The sequence below is a fragment of the Hyperolius riggenbachi genome, chromosome 3 (assembly GCF_040937935.1).
Source record: "Hyperolius riggenbachi isolate aHypRig1 chromosome 3, aHypRig1.pri, whole genome shotgun sequence".
Classification (NCBI taxonomy): domain Eukaryota; kingdom Metazoa; phylum Chordata; class Amphibia; order Anura; family Hyperoliidae; genus Hyperolius; species Hyperolius riggenbachi.
In genome coordinates this window covers 148490416-148514637 of record NC_090648.1, presented here as the reverse complement: position 1 = coordinate 148514637, position 24222 = coordinate 148490416, and the positions used below count along the sequence as shown (strand labels likewise).

General features: G+C 45.7%; 1 protein-coding gene across 4 annotated transcripts in view; it reads left to right on the top strand.

The window, feature by feature from the left end:
• CERS3 (ceramide synthase 3) overlaps positions 1–24222 on the top strand; it is a 185285-nt gene that overhangs the window by 27380 nt on the left and 133683 nt on the right. The window contains exons 1-3 of one of the 4 annotated variants that reach the window (XM_068275105.1): positions 3728–3761; positions 4080–4125; positions 23050–23223. In XM_068275105.1, the coding sequence (XP_068131206.1) occupies positions 23051–23223 (173 nt within the window). In that variant the 5' untranslated portion in view covers positions 3728–3761; positions 4080–4125; position 23050. Of the gene's footprint in view, positions 1–3727; positions 3762–3937; positions 4126–23049; positions 23224–24222 lie in introns of those variants that run through there. The other 3 variants (XM_068275104.1, XR_011030243.1, XM_068275106.1) reach the window with 3 other exon arrangements.

Genomic DNA, 24222 nt, shown 5'->3' with positions numbered 1-24222 from the left:
ACACATAAAAATAAGAAGTACATTTCTTCCTGAATAAAATGAGCCGTAAATTACTTTTCTCCTATGTTGCTGTCACTTACAGCAAGTAGTAAACATCTGACATTACCGACAGATTTTGGACTAGCCCATCTTCTCATAGGGGGGTTCTCAGGGTTTTCTTTATTTTTAAAAGCACTTACTGAATGGCAGTTGCTCTGTCCAACTGCCAAAATAGTGTGCAGCGTGCAGGGAGGCTGGCCAGCATCTTTGTATTAATCCTTTTCAGGGAAAGTCTTTATAAAGAATAAAGGCCATGCTGAGAATCCCCTATAGAGAGATGGACTAGCCCAAAATCTGTCGGTTATGTCAGATTTCTACTACCTACTGTGAGCGACAGCAACATAGGAGAAAAGTAATTTATGGCTCATTTTACTCTGGGAGAAATGTACTTCGTGTTTACAAACAAACTAACCAGCTTATGATAGGCTCACATAAGCAGAGTGTGTGAGTCATACAGAGCCTGCAGGGGGCCTGGAGAGGGTGTGTATAGCTTCTAGCCAATCACAAGCAGCCCTGCACATTCCAGTCTGAGTGCCTCAGCCCGACAGAGCCGACAGAGGAGAGATTAGATCATATAACAGAGATAACACAGCCACTGTGCAAGTAGGAAAGGCTGCAGTAAGCCAAACCGCATTAGAACAGGCAGAGGAACTTATAGGATAGAAGAAATAAGGATGAAAATTTTGTTACAGAGTCTCTTTAAGGCATCAAAGATACAAATAGGACAAGTTAATGTGACGTTTTGAAAGGAGCCTCCTCTCTTTAACAAGCCCTCTGGACAAGGCGTCCAGGCCATTTTGATTGGCTCCTTTGTGGAGCTACCACTATTTAAGGGTGATTGTATTAACTCAGAGGGCTTGTTGGCTTGATAAAGAGAGGAGGCTCCTCTCGAAACGTCGCATTAAAGAGAGTCTGAAGCGAGAATAGATCTCGCTTCAGACCTCATAGCTAGCAGGGGCATGTGTGCCCCTGCTAAAACGCCGCTATCCCGCGGCTTAACGGGGGTCCCTGTCCCCCCAAATCCCCTCCGTAATGCGGGGGAGCGCTTCCGCATTGGGGCAGGGCTAACCGCCGCAGCCCTGCCCCACGCGCATCTGTCAGCGCGTATCTCCGCCTCTCCCCCGCCCCTCTCAGTCTTCCTTCACTGAGAGGGGCGGGGGAGAGGCGGCGATGCGCGTCTGATAGACGCGCTGTGAGGCAGGGCTGCAGCCGTTAGCCCTGCCTCTAGGAAGGGCTAATCTGCGACCAACTTGCGACCAAGGTATGCGGGGGGTGGGTTGGGGGGTCAGGGACCCTCGTTCAGCCGCGGGGTAGCGGCATTTTAGCAGGGGCACACATGCCCCTGCTATGTATGAGAGCTGAAGCGAGATTTAGTCTCGCTTCAGTGTCTCTTTAACTTGCCTGGTTTGTATCTTTGATGCCTTAAAATAAAGAGCTTGAATACATTTGAAGACAGCGCTGGGTCTTTTCTCTTGGGATGACCCAACTATACTAATGAATAGGACACTGGTGTCAACGCGAAGTCAACCTGGACTTTAGCCCTGTACAAACGCTCACTGAAACACGGCCAAGGTGGCCGATAGCGACCACCTCTCCCGAGAATCCAGCATGTGTACTGCAGCCCCTGAGTCCCACCCCACCATACGCTCGGCTAGCAATCCACCCGGGCATGAACAAGGCATGTCGCCCGGTCTGTGATTGCTCGGATCACACTGCACAGCCGAAACTGTTTCAACTAGCATGTGTATGGACTTGAGTCAAACTGTGTCAAAGGACTGTGTATGTTTGCTAATGGTGTCCTGTTTGTGGGCACCTTGACACTTAAAGGCCTATTTGCACACTGACCACTTTGCAACTCTACTGCCCTTTTAATAGCTGAGTAGTAACTTTTTTTTTGTCGTTTATTACATCAAAGCAGTTGCAAGTCAAGTGACATCTTAATTGGACACTTCTCAGCTATATAACATGGAAGCAAGGCTGTTTAGGGAAGCTTGCTGACCACTGTGGCTGAGTCACATGATCAGCTGGCCACTAGAAACAGAAATGGGGATGGGCAGGACTTGGTCTTCAAAAGGCAAAAAATGGTTAGTCATTTTCAGAAACAGCATGACATACCACTAATATATGATACAAATATCAGGGCACTGTCTGAGTAAAATTAGAAGCAAATGTATAGTATGAAAGCAGAAACTGTATTCCCTTTTTCTACAGATACAAAGTGGTTCTTAGCGGTTTGTACATTTCAAATAGAATTATGCCACTTTAGAGGTGCTAACGTCCATTAATCGTTAGCACCTGGTTCATGGAATAATACCTTAGTTGGCCACCTTGCATCCTTTAGATGCCTCTACCTGTTACAATAAGAGTGAGAGAATTGGTTACTTTGCATTGCATGTTTAAACAGTCGAGACAGGAAAGTTGGATGCCGCCACGTGGCTACATCGGCACCTGGTATATAATTTGGGTGCAAGACTGCTGAGGCACAAATTACATTAAAAAAGGGGCAGGTAGTGTTAGGCATAAGGTTAATAGTAGGGCTAGTTTTATGCTGGGTACACACGTTGCGATTTCCCGCTCGATCCACGGGATCGATTTGATTATTTCCAACATGTTTGATCGGGTTTCGATGGATACAGCCGTCGATTTTGCATATTAAGTATGCAAAATCGACGGCTGTATCCATCAAAACCTGATCGAACATGTTGGAAATAATCGAATCGATCCCGCGGATCGAGCGGGAAATCGCAACATGTGTACCCAGCATTAGGAGGAGGCAGAAGCCTTGGTAGAATATTGGCAGTATTGCGGATATTCTACTTGCGGCTTCCCCAGGTACCCAAATATGCCTGGCCCCCTTTTTTACATGTAGTTGTAAACAGTAGCTTTTGGATTTTTAGGAAACACTAATATGCTGCTAGTCCCCGGTTTGAATCCCAGCCAGGGCACTATCTGCATGGAATTCGTATGTTGTCCCCGTTTCTGCATGGGTTTCCACGAGGCACTCAGATTTCCTCTCACATCCCAAAAACATACAGTTAATTTAATTAAGTTAATTTGTTTGGCTTCTCCTAAAAATTGGCCCTAGACTATGATACATACACTGCTTTGATACATACATAGACATATAAGTACGGTAGGGATTAGATTGTGAGCTCCTCTGAGGGACGGTTAAGTGACAAGACTATATACTCTGTGCAACACTGTGGAGGATGTTGGCGCTATATAAATACTAAATAATATTTAGCGGTCGTTGTGGGGCGACTGTACTCACCGGCCGATATAGTAACGATCTGTGGTGTATCATTCATTACCACGAATTTCGTTTTTCCGAGGGTATGGGATTATAGATCTATCACTACCACAGGCATAGATTTTTAATAGATTTCAGTATCAAAACTATTAAAAATCTATTGAACCACAGCAGTGCACGGTAACGGTAAGGCTGTTGATCTGCTTCTGCTCCCGACCCACTGCCGAACGTTATCTTCTATCCGGTGTTAACTAATTGGGCTGCCTCTGGTATCGATTTCTAGCAGATTCCATCAGAGTGATTGAATTTGTTTGATATCAATGGTGTATGACAGTCTTTAGTTTAACCACTGTGGTAATGCCTTGTCATTGTCCAGTCAGCAGGCAGGGGGGTTGGTGTGAACAAGCTGTTGTTTACTTGTGCCGGACAGAGTACACTAAACCACTGCTGGAGAGGTTGCTGTACTGCATTGGTGAGCTACCTGAGCTGAACTGTAAATTTACTAGCATTTTGCACAGTGTTCAGTCTTGCCAGTGACCCTGATTTGCATGAAGCGTAGGTAGTCTGGACTGCAGAACATATGCCACTCCTACAGAATATTTTTGGGAGGCAGGCAGTCAGATCACAGCTTTGAAGTGACCTTCGGACATCCTGTCTTTGTGTGATGCTGCTCCGGCCCCTTTAGTGATTGTATTCCCCTCCCTGACAATTTAATCATCTACAACCTGTAGTTACTTAGCACAGTTACTCATTTGCAGACACTAATGTCCCTCTTCTCTTGACCTGACAGAGTTGGGATTCCACGTACTGGAGAAAGTTGCTCATGAAGGAAAAAAGTAAGTAATTCTCTCTGTCCATTCATACAGTCCTCTATTCCATGAGCTGCAGATTTTTCCTACCGAATAGGAAACAGCAGATGATATTTTCTATAATGCTTAAAAACTTACTCTATTTTCTAGTGTGTGTGCCAGCTCCACATCTGCTGAAAAGTCTATCTGTTAGCAAGGGGGGCCATTTTTTTCGCTGTACGCTTCTGCTGATCCTGGCACTCAGTAATAAAGTGCTGTTTCTAATCCTGGCACAGCTCGCCTTGTTGAATGTTGTGGAATAAGTCTTGTAATGTATGTGAAAGGTTTCTATCGCAACCCCCTCAGTCTCTCCTCGTCCAGGCTGGATGGATTACACAATCCCGCAGTGCTGGCTCAGCTGCCATGGCCACAATTTGTTAACCTACATTTTAGCTTGAACTTTGGCCGCTGTGTGCATCCTATTTTCCCCCACCTGTGGATTGCGACACAAGGCACACACATCCTTTATGAGCAATGCGCTGTGCTCATCATTGCAAAAGCTTCAATGTATTTATAGTTGGTGACATTTTAGACATTACCGAATGCATGGAGCAGTGGGCTGATGGAGTATAGTGACATTTGGGGGCCCAATGCAAACTTTTGTTATTCACCTATAAAATCTTGATTATTAGACAGATTAGATTGTAATAGTGCTTTGTCTTGGTGCCCGACTGTTTGGTCAGATCATTGTGGATGTAATTATCGAGACTCTACATCCAGATCGCTAGGTATTGCTAACACCAGAAACCTGCTAGATCAGGGAGTGGCTGGCATGGTGGCATAGTGGATCGCACTCTCGACCTAGGGTCCCTGATTTAAGCCTGGGGCAAGACACTATCTGCATGGAGTTTGAATGTTCTCCCCATATATGTGTGGTTTTCCTCCCAACACCACAAGAAATAAAAAAAATAAAAAAGCAGATATGTCCTCTTAAAACTGGAACCTCAAATCAAGGTGGATGAATTGATCTTTTTAAATGCCCCATATACATACTAGACTGTTCTTGGCCGAGGCAGAAGTATAGTGTGTACAGATGTCCCTCAAGGTCACTAGGTCACCCGTCATGCCTGATCTTAAAAGCAAACCTGCGCAGTATGGAGCCGCCCATCTTCAGGAGCACCGGAAGCCTTCTAAAGCCTCCCGTGGCGGCACAGAGCAGCATTTGACCCAATGGTCGAATACTGCTAATGCGGGTGATGCGGTGCTTTAGCGAGGGGGCTGTGAGAGGAACGGGAAGGTTCTATAGGACCCAGAGCCTTCCAGAGCCTTAGGTGTGTATCTGGTTTTTTTTTTTCACTTCAGGCTTGCTTAACCTCCCTGGCGGTATGATTATTTCCGGATTTTAGGGTCTTTTTTAAAAGGTTTAAGACCCTAAAATCAGGAAAAATATCATGCTGCCAGAAAGCCAGCAGCATCCCCTGCTCTAACTCACCCCCCTGGGCTCCAGCGTTGCATTTTTACCTCAGTCCTCCGGGTAGCACTGCAATTTTACCTCAGTCCTCCGGGTAGCGCTGTAACTGTTTGGTGAGATCAATTACTGCGATCTCATCAGAGTGATTCAGAGCCTCGGAGGACAGGAAGGAGAACAGCTTCCGACGTCTGGATCCCCCGGGAGGTGAGTAAAAGCTCCCGCTGTGCGCTACACTCTGCATAGAGCTCCCAGCGGCTAGCCCGAGTCTAGCTCGGGATTACCGCCAGGGAGGCTAATTTGAGCATCAGCGGCCTAGTCCATTGTTACTTGGCCGCTGGTTAAGGTTAGGTTTGCGTGTGTGTGTGGTTAAAATAAGGTATGGAGACGTGGTTAAGGCTAGGCGGGGGTGGGGGGTTAACATTAAACATGGGGGTGGCTGGTTAACATTAGGTTTGGGGGTTGGATAAGGTTAGGCATGTCGAGTCGGTGGTTAAGGTTAGGCGCTGGTAGTGGGAGGGTTCAGTGTGCGAATAGGGTTGTATATAACTGTAGTAAAATATCGGTATGTTTTACCATCATCATTTGCGCTGAAATGCTAGAATACGGGTACATTTACCAGTATTATCAAGTTTTTTTTAATTTCCTCAGCGCTCTTTTAGCATGTATGCCCGATTAAAGATTATTTTCATAAAATAAAGTGCATGACATTTGCATCCTCTGCTACTTGCACTTGTATGTTTCTATACATATAGTCTTTTTCTCAGACACCATTATGAAGTTATTGTTATTTTTGTGCGACAAACTGCCAAGATCCAGATTTCACCTGCACAGCTTGTGTTATATAGATTAGTCTAAGAAGGTAATTGAATTTAAAATTGCCACCTCCTTCATCTCCCCTAATGAACTTCACATTAGTTTACAAAACATCATAAATGTGAATAGAAAGGAAAAATATGCCATGACAGATGCTTTAATTATATTTATAAACCTTTACAATTCTTATCTTTGACGTCAATATTGCGGTGGCATTTGACCAAAGTTTTATCTGGTATTTAGGGAAAATGAAAACTAGGGCAGTGCTGTATGAATGCAATTATCACAAGCTGTATAAACTGCTGGGATTTTTTTGGACAAGGAAATAAAGTTGCACCTTTTAAGTAAACCTGCTGACCGGTCATTCCTGGACTGTTTGGCAGCTTAGTGTAAATTGATAACAATTGGTGAACATTATCGGTTGCCTGGAGATCACCTGACTAACAGCATTGCAGCTCTTGCCATAATATTATGCAGAGTCTTTATTCTTGTAGTTACTTAATGGGCCAAACGATAAAAAAACTACTGCAAAGGAAATTGGTGGGTGTGGTCCTTTGCAGACTTGCCAACTTAGCCAACCAGATGCTTGATTGTTGTTTCAAGCATACAGTTAATGACTGTTGTAAATTGTCTGGCAGTCATGTTGTTTTTCGGTTCTTATCTTCAAAGAGATTGAATCATGTGTGTTGGCTGAGTGTCTCATCCTTCCTCATATCTCAGGTAGAGTTTTATTGTGTATTTTATTATTTTCCACTGAAACATTATGGTGAATTATGTATTCTCTGTAGGCCCATGTGCTAATGCAGTAAAAAGAAAATGAGAATCCTGGTATGCTGTTATGTATGACTGCCTATTTGAAAATGTCTGGTCCAAATTCTGCATTGGGGCCCTGAGGTCTGTTACATAGTTACATAGTTATTTTGGTTGAAAAAAGACATACGTCCATCGAGTTCAACCAGTATAAAGTACAACACCAGCCTGCTCCCTCACATATCCCTGTTGATCCAGAGGAAGGCGAAAAAACCCTTACAAGGCAAGGTCCAATTAGCCCCTAAAGGGAAAAATTCCTTCCCGACTCCAGATGGCAATCAGATAAAATCCCTGGATCAACATCATTAGGCATTACCTAGTAATTGTAGCCATGGATGTCTTTCAACGCAAGGAAAGCATCTAAGCCCCCTTTAAATGCAGGTATAGAGTTTGCCATAACGACTTCCTGTGGCAATGCATTCCACATCTTAATCACTCTTACTGTAAAGAACCCTTTCCTAAATAAATGGCTAAAACGTTTTTCCTCCATGCGCAGATTATGTCCTCTAGTCCTTAGAGAAGGCCTAGGGACAAAAAGCTCATCCGTCAAGCTATTATATTGCCCTCTGATGTATTTATACATGTTAATTAGATCCCCTCTAAGGCGTCTTTTCTCTAGACTAAATAAACCCAGTTTATCTAACCTTTCTTGGTAAGCGAGACCTTCCATCCCACGTATCATTTTTGTTGCTCGTCTCTGCACCTGCTCTAAAACTGCAATATCTTTTTTGTAATGTGGTGCCCAGAACTGAATTCCATATTCCAGATGTGGCCTTACTAGAGAGTTAAACAGGGGCAATATTATGCTAGCATCTCGAGTTTTTATTTCCCTTTTAATGCATCCCAAAATTTTGTTAGCTTTAGCTACAGCGGCTTGGCATTGAGTACGATTATTTAACTTGTTGTCAATGAGTACTCCTAAGTCCTTCTCCAAGTTTGATGTCCCCAACTGTATCCCATTTTTTTTTGTATGGTGCTAGACCATTAGTACGTCCAAAATGCATGACTTTACATTTGTCAACATTGAATTTCATCTGCCATGTATGTGCCCATATAGCCATCCTATCCAGATCCTGTTGCAATATGACATATCTTCCTGAGAGTTGATGATTCTGCACAATTTTGTATCATCTGCAAAAATAGCAACATTGCTCACTACTGCATCTACTAGGTCATTAATAAATAAATTGAAGAGCACTGGACCCAGAACAGACCCCTGTGGGACCCCACTACTAACAGTCTCCCATTTTGAGTACGATCCATTGACCACAACGCTTTGTTTTCTGTAGCTACACTGTCTGTCTATCGTCAGGGTACAATTAAATCCCAACTCTCTCTCCGATCATTTTCACAAATATTATATGAGAAAATGAAGCTGCCAACCAGCTACCACACAATAAGCTATAGAAAGTGCAATCATTTTAATAGGATTGGCTTTTAGCAACATTACTATAGCTCTACTTGCAAGCTTTTAGAATGCTAAATTATTAATTGTCCATTTCTGTCTCGTTTTCCCAGAAAAAAAGGGAAAAAAATGCATATTGTGTTGCTACAGAGCTAATTCACCTGCTTTGTTTCTTCGCTTCTCTGGTTGTTAGAGTAAAATTATTTTTTTTCAGGCCGGTTTTATACCTGAGGAGAGCGTTGCGGTGAGATGCACCTCCCCTCCCTTGCACCACACCGCCAAAAAATGGATTCATATGACCCTGTGGCAGAGTGCACCGACAGGGTCATATGCATAGCGCCGCCCAACACCCAGTGATGTACTTCCTGCTGGACAGGAAGTACCTCACTAGGATTCCCAGCTTTCCTGTTGTATTTGCGTCATGCAGCGCATGCGCGCCACCGCCAACAAATTTACATTTTTTGAGTTGCCCATTGACTTCCATAACATGCTGTTAAGTTTGTGATGGTTTGGTGGCGAACCTGAAGCTTCCAGCGCAACGCGGTTTGTGTACAGTACCCTTTACACTTTCTTTGCTGTTGCTTTATCCTGCGTGCAGAAAGAGTAACACAATGCAAAAAATAGTGTAAAAGGGGCCCTAATGTTTTTGTTTTGGATAGTGCAGAGAATGGCCTAGTTCCTCCATGGTTTCCTTATTGCAGTCTGTGACTCTTGATGGCAGACTTCTGCTGATCCGTTCCTTCTCAACAATATTTTGGTACTGTATCCCTAAATCAGCCCCGCCCCATCTAACCTGACCTAACTTGACTTTAACCCCCTAATGATACGGATTCCTTAACTATACCTAGCATTAACCTAACACAGGCTACAGTGCTTGCAACCAGCTTTATTCCTTTCACTACTCCATTGGCTGCCCTCACACTTCCATAATAACCCTATATTTATTACTGCAGCTAATCTTAAAGGAGGACTTCATGGCATGTTATGGCGAAAAATTGTAAAATTTAAAATATGTGCGAACATAGACAAATAAGAAGTACATTTTTTCCAGAGTAGAACGAGCCATAAATTACTTTTCTCCTATGTTGCTGTTACTTACAGTAGGTAGCAGAAATCTGACAGAAGCGACAGGTTTTGGACTTGTCCATTTCTTCATGGGGGATTACCAGCAAGGTTTTTATTCTTTATAAAGATATAACCTAAAAAAGATTTAAATAATGATGCTTGCAGCTTCCCTGCTTGCTGCACACTTTTTTGGCAGTTGGACAGAGCAACTGCCATTCACTAAATGCTTTTGAAAATAAATAAATCCCTGAGAATCCCCCATGAAGAGAAGGACTAGTCCAAAACCTGTCGCTTCTGTAAGACTTCTACTACCTACTGTAAGTGACAGCAACATAGGAGAAAAGTAATTTATGGCTCATTTTACCTTGAAAGAAATGCAATTCTTATTTGTTTATGTTTGCACATATTTTAAAATGTAACTGTAATTTTTCGCCATACTTTAAATAAAAGTATTGACCTAGCTGTATCAGACACTGAGGTTCATCACTCCTAGTTTTTCTTGCTTTTTTACTGCTTCAAAAACTTGATATATTGGTTTGTAATTTAGTGGCTGAGAGACTGCAGCTGCGGGTAGCTTGAAATGGTGGCCCACTCAATCAATAACCAACATACAAGGAGCTCAGTAGCCTGGGAAGATTCATACAGAGCAAAAACTAAAGCACTAAATACAGAGGTTGTTAGTTCTACATATGCACTGGTATGTTGATAAGCCCCTAAGCTGTGACAAAGTTTGTCTTATTCAGACATGCCTATATTGGTGGTGGATGCATATTCACGAGTGAAAACATATTTAATTTGCTAAAAAGCTTGAGGGCGGACTTACCTAAGGTCACCTGCAGGTCTAGGAGCCTGAAACTACATAGGGTGCAGTTAAACATGGGGGGGCAGTTACTTTTTGCTGTGTTAACAATAAATACATTCTAAAGGCCTGTACAAATGGTAGATTAAAGTTGGCGAAGGTGGCCTCTGAACATAATCCGGTGTGTATATAGCAGCCGTCAACGCCCGGACAGAAATCTACCAGACAAATCAATTTGGCCAAGCAACGGCCATTAGCTTTGTTTTCCCTGCTGGCCCTGCCCGCCATGTGATGTCACATCTTATGGCCTTTATTTAGGTATTCTTGTGTGCAATATAACACAAGAATACTTTGCACCGCTTGTAACATGACTGCAGAATGCCAGTAGCTGTTTGTTTAGCAGCATTTATATGAAGCCCACCTACCTCGATTCCTCCAACTCATAAGTGAGGGATGTGATGCTGCTACAACAAAGCGAGTGAACATTGTAAAAAGATACGTGCTCCAGATCATTGGAGAATGTGAGAACAGGGAGCCACATACAGAGAGGTGGAAATAAAATACTGTGCATGCACTGCACAAGTACCTCTGGTTCAGAGATCACCATCTGAAACTAGTCGCTACGAGAATAAATTGTTGGCACACGGAGCCTCTCAGGAGAGACATGGGTGTCTGCAAACATGCCCGCACCTCTGTATGGGCTCAGTCTCCCCTCTTTATTTTGCCTTGGTCCTGTGATTAAACACTTTTGGGCTTATTGTTATGGGCTCTTTCTTTAGCCCCCATTCAATGTGTCTCAGATCTGCCTTCATAGTGCTTCCAATTATATTAGCCTACATTATAGTGTTTCTTATTATAGCTCCTACAATTACATTTCTCCCCTTTATAGAGCTCTTTATCCTACTACCCCCTATTATTAGGGAGCCTTGGTGTCCTGAGGAGGCGTGGGGTCACGCGAAACAGCTGTCGACACTGGCACGTTTGTAATCTGCTGTGAATCTGACCGTGCTTGAATAAAATATTTATGCAACCGGAGTTCCGGAATCCGCCTTCTTCTTACCAGTATTTACCCCCTATTATAGTGTCACACATTTTATAGTTTCCTTATTTTACCACTTCTTATTACTAGGCCCCTTGTTATATTAGTGCCCCTGTGTAAAGGCATCCTGTATTTTGGGCGCCGTATCATGCCGATTGTATAATATCAATAATGTTACCGATATCCTATTATTGCCTTCCCTACCCCATCTATCACAGTAACCATCCCCTACCTACACCTAACACTAACTCCCTGCCTCCCATGTCTAACACTACCCCTCTACCCCCACACTTGGGATTGGCACATGTAGGGCGTTTAGTATAGGTAAGGACACACAAGAGATAACAGAGATACAAGTTAGCATAATCTGAATACAAATATAGCCATTACATAACTGAAAATTGTTCACAAAAGGTATAGAGTTCAACAGTTTAGACATGCTTAAAAAGACGATTTCAGTTGGTAGAGGAAGAATAGTATAAGAGGAGGGTGGTGGGGTCTGAGGAGGGAGAGTGAATGAAGAGCGTTCAGTGAGTTGACCACTGAGGGGAAGAAGGTGTTCCTGTTCCTAGAGGTCCTGGTGGAGATGGACGGAAACCTCTGGCCTGATAGAGCCAACTGAAAAAGCGGGAGCCTGGTTGTGAGGGATCGTTGGCGATCCACAGTGCTCTGGAGTTCAGTCTGGTGTCGTAGAGGAGGTTCAGAGGGGGATGTGGTTTCCAGATGATCCTCTCTGCTGATCTGATGATGACCCTCTGTAGATTGCATATGTCACTAGCAGAGAGCCAGCGTACCAGACCAGGATATAAGAACAGAGTACAGACTCAGTTGTGGCCGAGTAGTAGCTTGTCAGAAGTTTCTGGTCCATACAAAACTTGCTCAGTTGGCAGAGGAAGAATAGCATCTGCTGGGCTTTCCTCTAGGTGGAGGTGGTGTGGGCCTTCTAACTCAGGTCGTTGGCGATTGTTGTGCCAAGGGGGCATCTTCTGTGCCGTCACTATGGATTGGAGGTGGGGTGGGGCTGCTTCCTAAAGTTAATGATAATGTCAATGGTTTTTGCAGTGTTGAGGACCAGCCCATTCTCCCTACACCAATGGCAAATTCTGTCGACCTGATGGTGGTATGCCTGCTCATCTTTATTGGTGATGAGGCCAACAATGGTGGTGTCGTCAGCAAATTTGATAACTGACAGAGCTTTCTGTGGATCAGCAGTTTGTATATAGGGAAAACAAGATCGGTGATGGGACGCATCCTTGTGGGGCCCGTGTTGGTGGTCCTTGGTTATGATAGGATAGCGCCTAGCTTGATGACCTGGGATCTGTTTGTGGGACCTGTTTGTGGTAGTTAAACTCCGTGTTCCTCTTACTTGAGCCCCCCTTGTCGATATCCGAGGTTCAGCTACATGATAGCCGAACCCCATGCACTGCTATCTCCTATTCAGAGTTTGTCTATACTTAAACGCTTGCAGAACTCTAAAATTAGTGGGAGTTATCCAACTGTCAAGAATTATCCAGTCAGTGTCCCCATAGGCACAATTCATATTGTAAACAGAAAAAAGTATCATAAAATAGTGCTCACAATTCACAAGGGCATAAATAACAATATGCTAATAAAACATACAAAATGTAGAATATAAAAATCTTGGAACTAAACATATACACCCGTAATGTACAAGTGGAGCGCTCCCTGCTTAGATGATAAGCTGAGAGAAGTTTGTTGGCATATGGGTAAAGTGCTCAAAGTTCAGTGTCCTCAGCATTCACAGTAAACAGCTTGCACTTGTATATGGGGGAATAAGCACACAAGCCACCCCCTCGTTGTGGAAAGACTCACCGGATATGCTGGCCAAACGGGTCTGTCAGCGTGTCAGGGGTATTGGCCAGACGGTCACCTCCAAAAAAAGACACTTGACATAGCGTAAAAGTGCAAGGGATAGGTATCCCACGTTTTAGTCAGGATAAAATATAGTACAAAATGTCCAGTACATGCGGGCATACACGTGTGGGGAGGCGCACGGTTCTGATAGTGCGTGACAGCTTCTGAACAGTCCACCTTAGCCCTTACCCCAGTAGCTGCACCGCTAAAGATGAAGTATCGTAAACGTGGGCTACCTATCCCTTGCACTTTTACGCTATGTCAAGCGTCTTTTTTTGGAGGTGACCGTCTGGATTTACAAGAGCCCAGCTGACTTTGCCACGGTGGCTGGGGGGTGGCCAATACCCCTGACATGCTCACGGGCCCATTTGGCCAGCATATCCGGTGAGTTTTTCCACAACGGAGGGGTGGCTTGTGTGCTTATTCCCCCATTTACAAGTGCAAGCTGTTTAATGTGAATGCTGAGGACACTGAACTTCGAGCCCTTTACCCATATACCAACACACAAGTCATATTGTGGTCTATGGTGCAAATTACCAATTGGGTTATGGGCCCAAATTAACTGCTTTGAGTGCCCCCTACTATAGTGTGCTATATTATTATTGTGCCTCCTAATAATGATGCTTGCAACTTTAGCGCTCTTCATTAACCACTTAAGTACCATACTGGAATAAATATTACCAAGAGTCTCTAACCCTTTAAAGGGAACCTAAACTGAGAGGGATATGGATGTTTCCTTTTAAAACCATACCAGTTACCTGGCAGTCCTGCTGATCTCTTTCCCTGCAGTAGTGGTTGAATCACAGTCATATGACCATTTTGCTAGTTTTGAACCAGTAGGGAGGCTGGAGTTTGGGATGGGCAGAGTGAAAAGAACGCATATGACCCAAGAAAGTATACTGGAAACTTTCTCTGCCACGTGAGCCAGCACTCTCTCCTGAAGGCTGTTTTACCATAGGGAAAATGCCTGGGAGATAAAATCCCTGCACAGTCCTCAAGGAACCCTGGTTGGAAAAAAAACAGAGTTAAAAGTAGTGTAATGATTGTGTGTTTATATGCACACAACAGTAAAGTAAGCAAAATGAAATAATGTTTGCCATTTTTCCTTGTAATAAATACAACCGAACTGAAAGCATTACCACAAACCCGCTTTGGGTTCACTTTAATGGGGTTCTGTATGTCTGAAGTGATGAGAGTATCCCCAGTGTTTAGAAAGCATTGTAAAGCCACAACCCAGGTACACCCCTGTGATTTTCCTTATCACACATACCTCAAAGAATTCATGGGCAAGACCAGTGGCGGACAAAGCCAACAGTGGGCAACGGTGCTAAACAAATGAAGGGGCCCCATGTGAGTGGCCATAATCATAACAGATTAAGGTTGGAACCAAATAATGTTGATAGCATGAAAATACATGTATTGAGGTTACATTCTGTAGGCACTGTGTTAGGCCCCATTCACACTTGCGTTCTGTCACGCAAACGGACCGGATCCGCATCGGAGCCGGACCTGATACGCATGGGAGCCGTACGGCACCTATCCGCATTCGATGCGGATCCGGTCCGTTTGCATGCGCATTTCTTGCGGTGTGAACGCGGCTGCCATGCGGATCCGGGGGGAAAAACAAAAGTACCTAAACTTGTTGGGGTCTGCAGAAGGTGCACCTGTACAATCAGGTCCTCCGCTGTAGGCCTCACCTCCACCTCCTACATACTGCCAAACAGCTCCAGCACGTAAGTCACTGCTGCTCCATTGCTGCCCATGTGTCCCCATCCGAAATGGCCGCTAGAATCTGCATAGGAAGTGGAGTAGAACGTCAGGTGTTTGCATCCTGTGTGTTCTGTGCTTTCCGTTCCCCATAGGTTTCCACATCCGCATGGTGCAGTTAGGATCCGTTCCGGGTGCATGGGCCGGATGAGCCGGACCCAAAAAATAGCGCATGTTGGAAAAGCCTCCGGAATCCGGATCCGATCCGGCTCCGGAGTGTACGGAACGTACGTGTGTGAACGTCCGCATAGCCTTTGCATTGCTATGCGGAACGTACGTTCCGTTTGTACAGTATAAGGTCCGGATCCGATCAGGCGGATCCGGACAGGGAACGCTAATGTGAACCAGGCCTTAATGTAGCACATATTTCATACCTGTGTATGGCTGGGCCACAAGCAAATATCACTGTTCCTCCTGCTTTTCTGAGAGAAATACACAGAGAAAAGCTGACAGAATAATCATGCCCTAACTGTGATGCAGCTGCATATGGGCCCTAGAGGGCAAGGGGCCCTTGTGCGGCTGGGCAAGACACACATTTTCCTAATTCAAACCACAGTGGTACTTCTATAATCGCTACTTTTCCTTCATGTTGGCATTTGAAAATAAGCAACATATCATTTTAGAGAACAGAAATGAAGTTTACAGTAACAGTAAAACACTGAGAAACACTGAAGTAACACATTCAAGTCCCTGAGAAATGTATATACAGTATTTATACAGATCAGATCTGTACATCAGTCCTGAAAGAGGGAAAAATGCGGACACAAGATTGACTGAGGCATTTGGTTCTCAAAGACAAACTGTTCCTCTGAAAAAAGGCACATTTGAGAGCTGTGCAAACCTGTGCTAACCAAAAATAAAACTGTTTTGGCTGAACATCTGGTTCTAATGCCACTAAAACTATACTTCTATACTTCTATACTTTCATGCAAAAGGCCAGAGTAGTGGGCAAAAAGAGCACTGGAGCACGCAATGTCATTGCAACGGACCTGGACTCTTGCACAGGACAGTAGGAAAACGTGGAGAAATGCACCCTGTATGTATGTAGAGAGTTAAAGGGAACCTAAACTGAGAAGGATGTGGATTTTTCCTTTTAAAATAATACCAGTTGCCTGAATCGCCTGCTGATCCTGTGTCTCTAATACTTTTAGCCACAGCCCCTGAACAAGCATGCAGATCAGGTGCTCTGACTGAAGTCAGACTGGATTAGCTGCATGCTTGTTTCAGGGTGCGATTCAGCCACTATTGCAGCCAAAAAGATCAGCTGGATTGCCAGGCAACTGGTATTGTTTAACAGGAAACATCCATATCCCTCTCAGTTAAGGTTCCCTTTAAGCCTGTCTGATTCTCCCTCATCTGTGTCTAATCACAAGTTGTAATTTGATCCCTCAGCTGTGTCAGCTGACTGCTGCAGCAGCAGATAATCTCATTTGAAAGCACAGGATGTTAATATGTCTGCTCCCATGAAAGCAGTAAGTAGACACATTGCAGATGTATTGCAGGATTTGTATCAGCTGTAATATAAACTGTAAATAAATGTTTTTCTTTAAAGGTTATTATGTTGTGGCATATCGTTTAGAGCAGAGAAGCAGTTCTGAATTCAGAAGTGAGTGGGAAAGGGGCATGGACACAGCCCATGAAGGCATATCTGTCCCCAATAGGCCGGGTTGGGGTGAGACTTTACAGCACAGGGCCATGTACCTTCCTACACACTTGGCAAACAGGGCAGAGCTGTGTATGTGGGAAGGTAGGTGGTATGACAGGTGGAATGCAAAGGCCAAGGCCTGCTAGCTCTAAACAAGTGGTTTGTTAAAAGGATCACGGTATGCACAGCTATAGGGATTCGCATGCGTTCTCCATGTTTTCTTTTGTTTGCTGCATGCCATCCAATCTTTTTTTTTTTTTTTTCTCTCCACAATCCGATTTATTTTTTTTTTTTCATCCCCGCATGCATATCTGACAGCAGCCTAATGATTTTAATAGGCAGCATTGCCCATCCGAAATGGCATGCGGGGAAATGCAGCAATTCGCTCGTTGTGGAAACGGGCCCTTAAAGTGGCCCTACAGTGAATATCACATGTTCATTGAGTCCCCTTCTTCTATAAAGTTATAATCCCGTGTCGTGAAAAATGCCATTTGTCTTCTGTACTCCAGATAGAGGCCACGATTTTTAGCGGGGAGGGGAGGCTACATGACGGTAATTGGCGGACACGCAGCCCCGGTAGTGTTTGAACTCTGAACTTCTTCTCTACTGTAAAATATATGCAACAGCATAATGACGTTTAGTAGAACATTTCTTTGTTACAGTTGATACAAATCTTGCAATAAATATGCATTGTGTCTACTTCCTGCTTTCATGTAAGCAGACATATTTTTATACCAATCAGCTCTCTGCTGTTGCAGGAGCTGACACAGCTGAAGAGATCAAATAACAACTTGTGATTAGTCACAGATTAAACAGGCTGAACTCTCTAAATACATGCAGGGTGCATATCTCGGTTTGCCTTCTGTCCTGTGCAAGAGCTCAGGCTCACTTTAACCATGTAGAAGCAGTGAAGTTGGTTGCAATCCACATTATGCTAGTAGACAATAGTACAGGCGGTGGCTTGTTTAGCATCAGTGTAAGTACAGTGTGACAGCTTGTAGTGTACATATACCTGCGCCTAAATAAGGAGTAAAATAAGGCAAGTGCAAATGAGGACACCCAATTATACAGCTGGAACATGAGCTGGTTTGGACAGCTGACAATTATCCTGTACGTCAGTTACCATTAATTAGGGTTGTTCTTGTCACATTATAAATTCGACATAACCATTTTGTAACTGTAACTATAGTTGACATGCCGTTACAAGGCATTAAACATTCATAAACATTTTTAAATAAAGGTCATGCATGTCATTTGCATATGCTTAGCCACAGCAATTTAAGAATGATGATAATCTCCTATAATAGCATGCACGTCTGGCTACATTTTATATGTCCTACTGTTTTATATTAGAAGCCGCATTCGAATTGCCTATGCAGTTAAGTCATATACACTGACTGTATACATCGTAAAAGCATATGCCCTCTCTCTCTCTGCATTTTGTAGGACAACACTTACTTCTATAGGAAAAAGACATTCCGTGCTAATTCAATTCTGGCACACAATATGGCCTCTGCATTTAAAGGAACAACTCCATATTTGCGTTTATCTAGTTCTGCAAAATATTTTTTTTCCACTTATATAACCACCTAATAGTATGATATGCAAGGCGTTACCTTCCAGGGAGAAAAGTGCCAGGGGAGGACTAGCCCAGGGGGCAGTTTGGGGGCCAGCTACAGAACATAGGGCCACTTCCTTGCTAAGCAGCAACCCCTGATAATACTCCATCCCTAGCCTTGCTTCCCTCTTACTGATTGGTCAACAGTTTGGGCAAGGTGGAACTGGGAAGGTCAAGTTTATAGGAATTTCAGATGAGAAAGAAGACCATGCAAGAGGGATTGTGAGGTGAGTGACAGTGCATCCTGGTCACTCTATCTTAAAGCACTTACAGGGCTACCCATGCCTGGGCCAGCAGTCACAAGTGACCTCTGTCTCTGTTAGGTGTCATAGGTGGCTCCCAATATCTGCAACCGGTCATAGGTTAAGGGCTCTGCCTTTGTAATAGGATACCTGGGTAAAAATCTAGGCTCTCCCTATTCAGTAAGCCAGCACCTATTCAGTAAGGAGCTTTTGGGCAAGGCTTCCTAACATTGCTACTGCGTGTGCTCTAGTGGCTGCCTCGCAAGCGCTTTGCGTCTCACAGGAGAAGAGCGCTATAAAAATATTGGAATTATCATAGTTTCTCCCAATATCTGCAAGCAGTGATAGGTGGCCCCCAATATCTGCAAGCAGTGATAGGTGGCTCCCAATAACTGCAAGCAGTCATAGGTGGCTCCCAATAACTGCAAGCAGTCATAGGTGGCTCCCAATAACTGCAAGCAGTCATAGGTGGCTCCCAATAACTGCAAGCAGTCATAGGTGGCTCCCAATAACTGCAAGCAGTCATAGGTGGCTCCCAATAACTGCAAGCAGTCATAGGTGGCTCCCAATAACTGCCAGCAGTCATAGGTGGCTCCCAATAACTGCCAGCAGTCATAGGTGGCTCCCAATAACTGCCAGCAGTCATAGGTGGCTCCCAATAACTGCCAGCAGTCATAGGTGGCTCCCAATAACTGCCAGCAGTCATAGGTGGCTCCCAATAACTGCCAGCAGTCATAGGTGGCTCCCAATATCTGCCAGCAGTCATAGGTGGCTCCCAATATCTGCCAGCAGTCATAGGTAGCTCCCAATATCTGCCAGCAGTCATTTGTGGCCCCTAATATCTGCCAGCAGTCATTTGTGGCCCCTAATATCTGCCAGCAGTCATAGGTGGCCCCCAATATCTGCCAGCAGTCATAGGTGGCCTCTAATATCTACCCGCAGTCATAGGTGGCCTCTAATATCTACCCGCAGTCATTTGTGGCCCCTAATATCTGCCAGCAGTCATTTGTGGACCCTAATATCTGCCAGCAGTCATAGGTGGCCCCCAATATCTGCCAGCAGTCATAGGTGGCCTCTAATATCTACCCGCAGTCATAGGTGGCCTCTAATATCTACCTGCAGTCATTTGTGGCCCCTAATATCTGCCAGCAGTCTTAGGTGGACCCACATTTCTGCTTGCCTGCTGTCATAGTTGTTCCCCAATATCCCCCGGCAGTCATATAAGTGGCCCCAGAATAGGCCCCTAGTCATAGATGGCCTCCAACATCCATCAGCCATATGTGCCCCCCCCCTGATATTGGCCACCAATCATAGACACCCCAATATCTATCATATATGCGGCCACCAATATCAGCCAGCAGTTATAGATGGTTCCCCTCTATAACTGTTCTCACTTGGGGCCCTTCAACACTGAAAATTGTGAGATTGCAATTTTCGTATGTTTTTGAGTGCCCATTTTGCTGTGATTATGGGTGCGATCAGTAAGCGCAATTGCATTTACAGATGTGGAAAAAAAAAAAAAGCCAAGGGAAGTCTTTTCAAATGGGAGTTCGTATAGAAAATCGCATAGCACAACATTTGCTATGCGATTTGCATGCACTACCATTGATTTAGCCTAATTGCAAATGCAGGAAAACTGAAGCATGCTGTACATTGCAATTGGATTAAAAACAGATCACACTTCTTTGTACAGGGCACCACGATTACTGTGTTGATCACAGTGACCTTGCGATCGGTAGAACATAGCTGGGAGGTGAGTGCATAGCACAGACATAGCTGGGAGGTGAGTGCATAGCACAGACATAGCTGGGAGGTGAGTGCATAGCACAGACATAGCTGGGAGGTGAGTGCATAGCACAGACACAGCTGGGAGGTGAGTGCATAGCACAGACATAGCTGGGAGGTGAAGTGACCTAGCTAGGAGGCGAGTGCACACCGCACACATAGCTGGGAGGCGAGTGCACACCGCACACATAGCTGGGAGGCGAGTGCACACCGCACACATAGCTGGGAGGCGAGTGCACACCGCACACATAGCTGGGAGGCGAGTGCACACCGCACACATAGCTGGGAGGCTAGTGCACACCGCACACCTAGCTGGGAGGCGAGTGCACACCGCACACCTAGCTGGGAGGCGAGTGCACACCGCACACCTAGCTGGGAGGCGAGTGCACACCGCACACCTAGCTGGGAGGCGAGTGCACACCGCACACCTAGCTGGGAGGCGAGTGCACACCGCACACCTAACTGGGAGGCGAGTGCACACCGCACACCTAGCTGGGAGGCGAGTGCACACCGCACACCTAGCTGGGAGGCGAGTGCACACCGCACACCTAGCTGGGAGGCGAGTGCACACCGCACACCTAGCTGGGAGGCGAGTGCACACCGCACACCTAGCTGGGAGGCGAGTGCACACCTAGCTTTGGAGGTGAGTGCACACCGTAGACCTAGCTTTGGAGTTGAGTGCTCACTCCAGGCTGATTGCTGAGTAGACTATTAGCTTGTGGGTGTACACTGCAGGCTGAATGCGGAGTAGCTGGTGAGTGCACACTGCAGGCTGATTACTGATGATGAGTGCACTCTGCAGGCTGGTTTCTGAGTAGCTGGTGAGTGCACTCTGCAGGCTGATTACTGATACTGATGAGTGCACACTGCAGGCTGATTGCTGAGTAGCTGGTGAGTGCACACTGTAGGCCGGTTGCTGAGTAGCTTGGTAAGTCCACACTGCAGGCTGATTGCTGAGTGGCTGGTGAGTGTACTCTGCAGGCTGATTGCTGAGTAGCTTGGTGAGTGCACACTGCAGGCTGATTGCTGAGTAGCTGGTGAGTGCACACTGCAGGCTGATTGCTGAGTAGCTGGTGAGTGTGCACACTGCAGGCTGGTTGCTGAGTAGCTGGTGAGTGCACACTGCAGGCTGGTTGCTGAGTAGCTTGGTGAGCGCACACTGCAGGCTGGTTGCTGAGTAGCTTGGTGAGCGCACACTGCAGGCTGGTTGCTGAGTAGCTTGGTGAGCGCACACTGCAGGCTGGTTGCTGAGTAGCTTGGTGAGTGCACACTGCAGGCTGATTACTGAGTAGCTTGGTGAGTACACACTGCAGGCTGATTTCTGGTGAGTACACACTGCAGGCTGATTGCTGAGTAGCTGGTGAGTGCACACTGCAGGCTGATTGCTGAGTAGCTGGTGAGTGTGCACACTGCAGGCTGGTTGCTGAGTAGCTTGGTGAGCGCACACTGCAGGCTGGTTGCTGAGTAGCTTGGTGAGCGCACACTGCAGGCTGATTACTGAGTAGCTTGGTGAGTACACACTGCAGGCTGATTTCTGGTGAGTACACACTGCAGGCTGATTGCTGAGTAGCTGGTGAGTGCACACTGCAGGCTGATTGCTGAGTAGCTTGGTGAGCGCACACTGCAGGCTGGTTGCTGAGTAGCTTGGTGAGCGCACACTGCAGGCTGGTTGCTGAGTAGCTTGGTGAGCGCACACTGCAGGCTGGTTGCTGAGTAGCTTGGTGAGTGCACACTGCAGGCTGATTACTGAGTAGCTTGGTGAGTACACACTGCAGGCTGATTTCTGGTGAGTACACACTGCAGGCTGATTGCTGAGTAGCTGGTGAGTGCACACTGCAGGCTGATTGCTGAGTAGCTGGTGAGTGTGCACACTGCAGGCTGGTTGCTGAGTAGCTTGGTGAGCGCACACTGCAGGCTGGTTGCTGAGTAGCTTGGTGAGCGCACACTGCAGGCTGATTACTGAGTAGCTTGGTGAGTACACACTGCAGGCTGATTTCTGGTGAGTACACACTGCAGGCTGATTGCTGAGTAGCTGGTGAGTGCACACTGCAGGCTGATTGCTGAGTAGCTTGGTGAGCGCACACTGCAGGCTGGTTGCTGAGTAGCTTGGTGAGCGCACACTGCAGGCTGGTTGCTGAGTAGCTTGGTGAGCGCACACTGCAGGCTGATTACTGAGTAGCTTGGTGAGTACACACTGCAGGCTGGTTACTAGTAGCTGGTGAGTACACACTGCAGGCTGATTTCTGGTGAGTACACACTGCAGGCTGATTGCTGCCCTGCCTCCAGCACTGTTTGATCTGCAGTTAGGTCTGTGTAGCGGCTAGAGCTGTTGGTGGCACAAGAGGCACGGAAGTAGGATGTAGCAGAACGCACATGCCCCCCACATCCTGCATCATCGTCGTGTCCGAACCGGACTCTATTTTTCTTTATAAAGCTTGGTTTGAAAAAAAAAAACGCAAAACCTTGAAGAGAGGGAGTAAGAAGAGGGGAAAAAAAGCACATCCCAGAATGAATCACTTCCCCTTTCAGCGCAGGGTGTCAGTCACAGGACTCAGGCTGTAGTAGCTGTGTGCGGAGCAGAGGAGGGAGCGCTGCCACCCCGTGCCTCTCCCTGTCTGACTCTCTCTCCCCTCTTCAGGATGCTGCGGACCCTGAGTGACTGGTTTTGGTGGGACAGAATCTGGCTGCCGTGCAACTACACCTGGGATGACCTGGAGAACAGCGAGGGGACGGGATCGGCGTCCCCCTCCCAGCTTTATATCACCATCCCCTTGGCCTTGGTCTTCATGCTACTCCGATTCTGCTTTGAGAGGTAAGAGTCGTCTCCCCCTCCCCCTTCTTCACCTCTTCTCCCCAGACTTGCCGTCTAGCGAGCTGGCTCTCCTACTAATCCAGGCAGCCTCCATAAGCAGCTCGCTCGCTCTCTCTCTGCAACTTGTTGAATAACGTTTAAGAACCAGCCGCTGCCTTTATGTGCGGGCTTGAGCGGTACAGGGACTGATTCATGCTCTGAAATGACTTCTGACTGCTGCTCATCTTCAGGGTGGGTGGACACGTTGCTCTATTCATGTCATCCACTATGAAGGCCGTGCTCAAGGCAGAAAAGGGCCTCCACATCCTCCATTCAGCTGGAAAGTATTGTCCCCTGGGTAGTGCCTAGAATAAGGGATGGAAAGCAGTTATATATACCTAATTGTAGTGTGTTTCTGCTGTCTGGAGGAGCAACAAGTCCAGAAATGTACAGAATGTGGCAGAGGAGGTGATAATATGATTCCAGGATTCCAAGGCTGCATGAGCAGAGGCCACACAAATATAATGTTTACCTAGCTGTGTTCTGAATGTTATTGCTTCTGCAGGGATATTTATATGCAGTTCCAACACAACAAAGATTGCCGCATTTGATGCAAACCCCTATGCTGCAAAGTTTGCTTACATAAGATTGTACTTCACTAGATGGATAGTGCAATACTGTGGCTCTGCTTAGTACCAGTTGAACATGTTTGTATCTGAAGTTGTGCATCTGTTTTCAACATGCTCTGCAAACCTGAGACAAATATGGAGGTTGCCATCTTTGTTGTCCTTTCAAAAATGCCAGTTGTCGGGCTGTAAGGCCCGGTGCACACCAAAACCCGCTAGCAGATCCGCAAAACGCTAGCAGATTTTTAAACGTTTTTTTTTTAAATTTTTATTATTATTATTATTATGATGCGTTTTGCGGATTGCTGCTGCGGTTTCAGTGTAGCATATTTCATATATTGTTACAGTAAAGCTGTTACTGAACAGCTTCTGTAACAAAACCGCCTGGCAAACC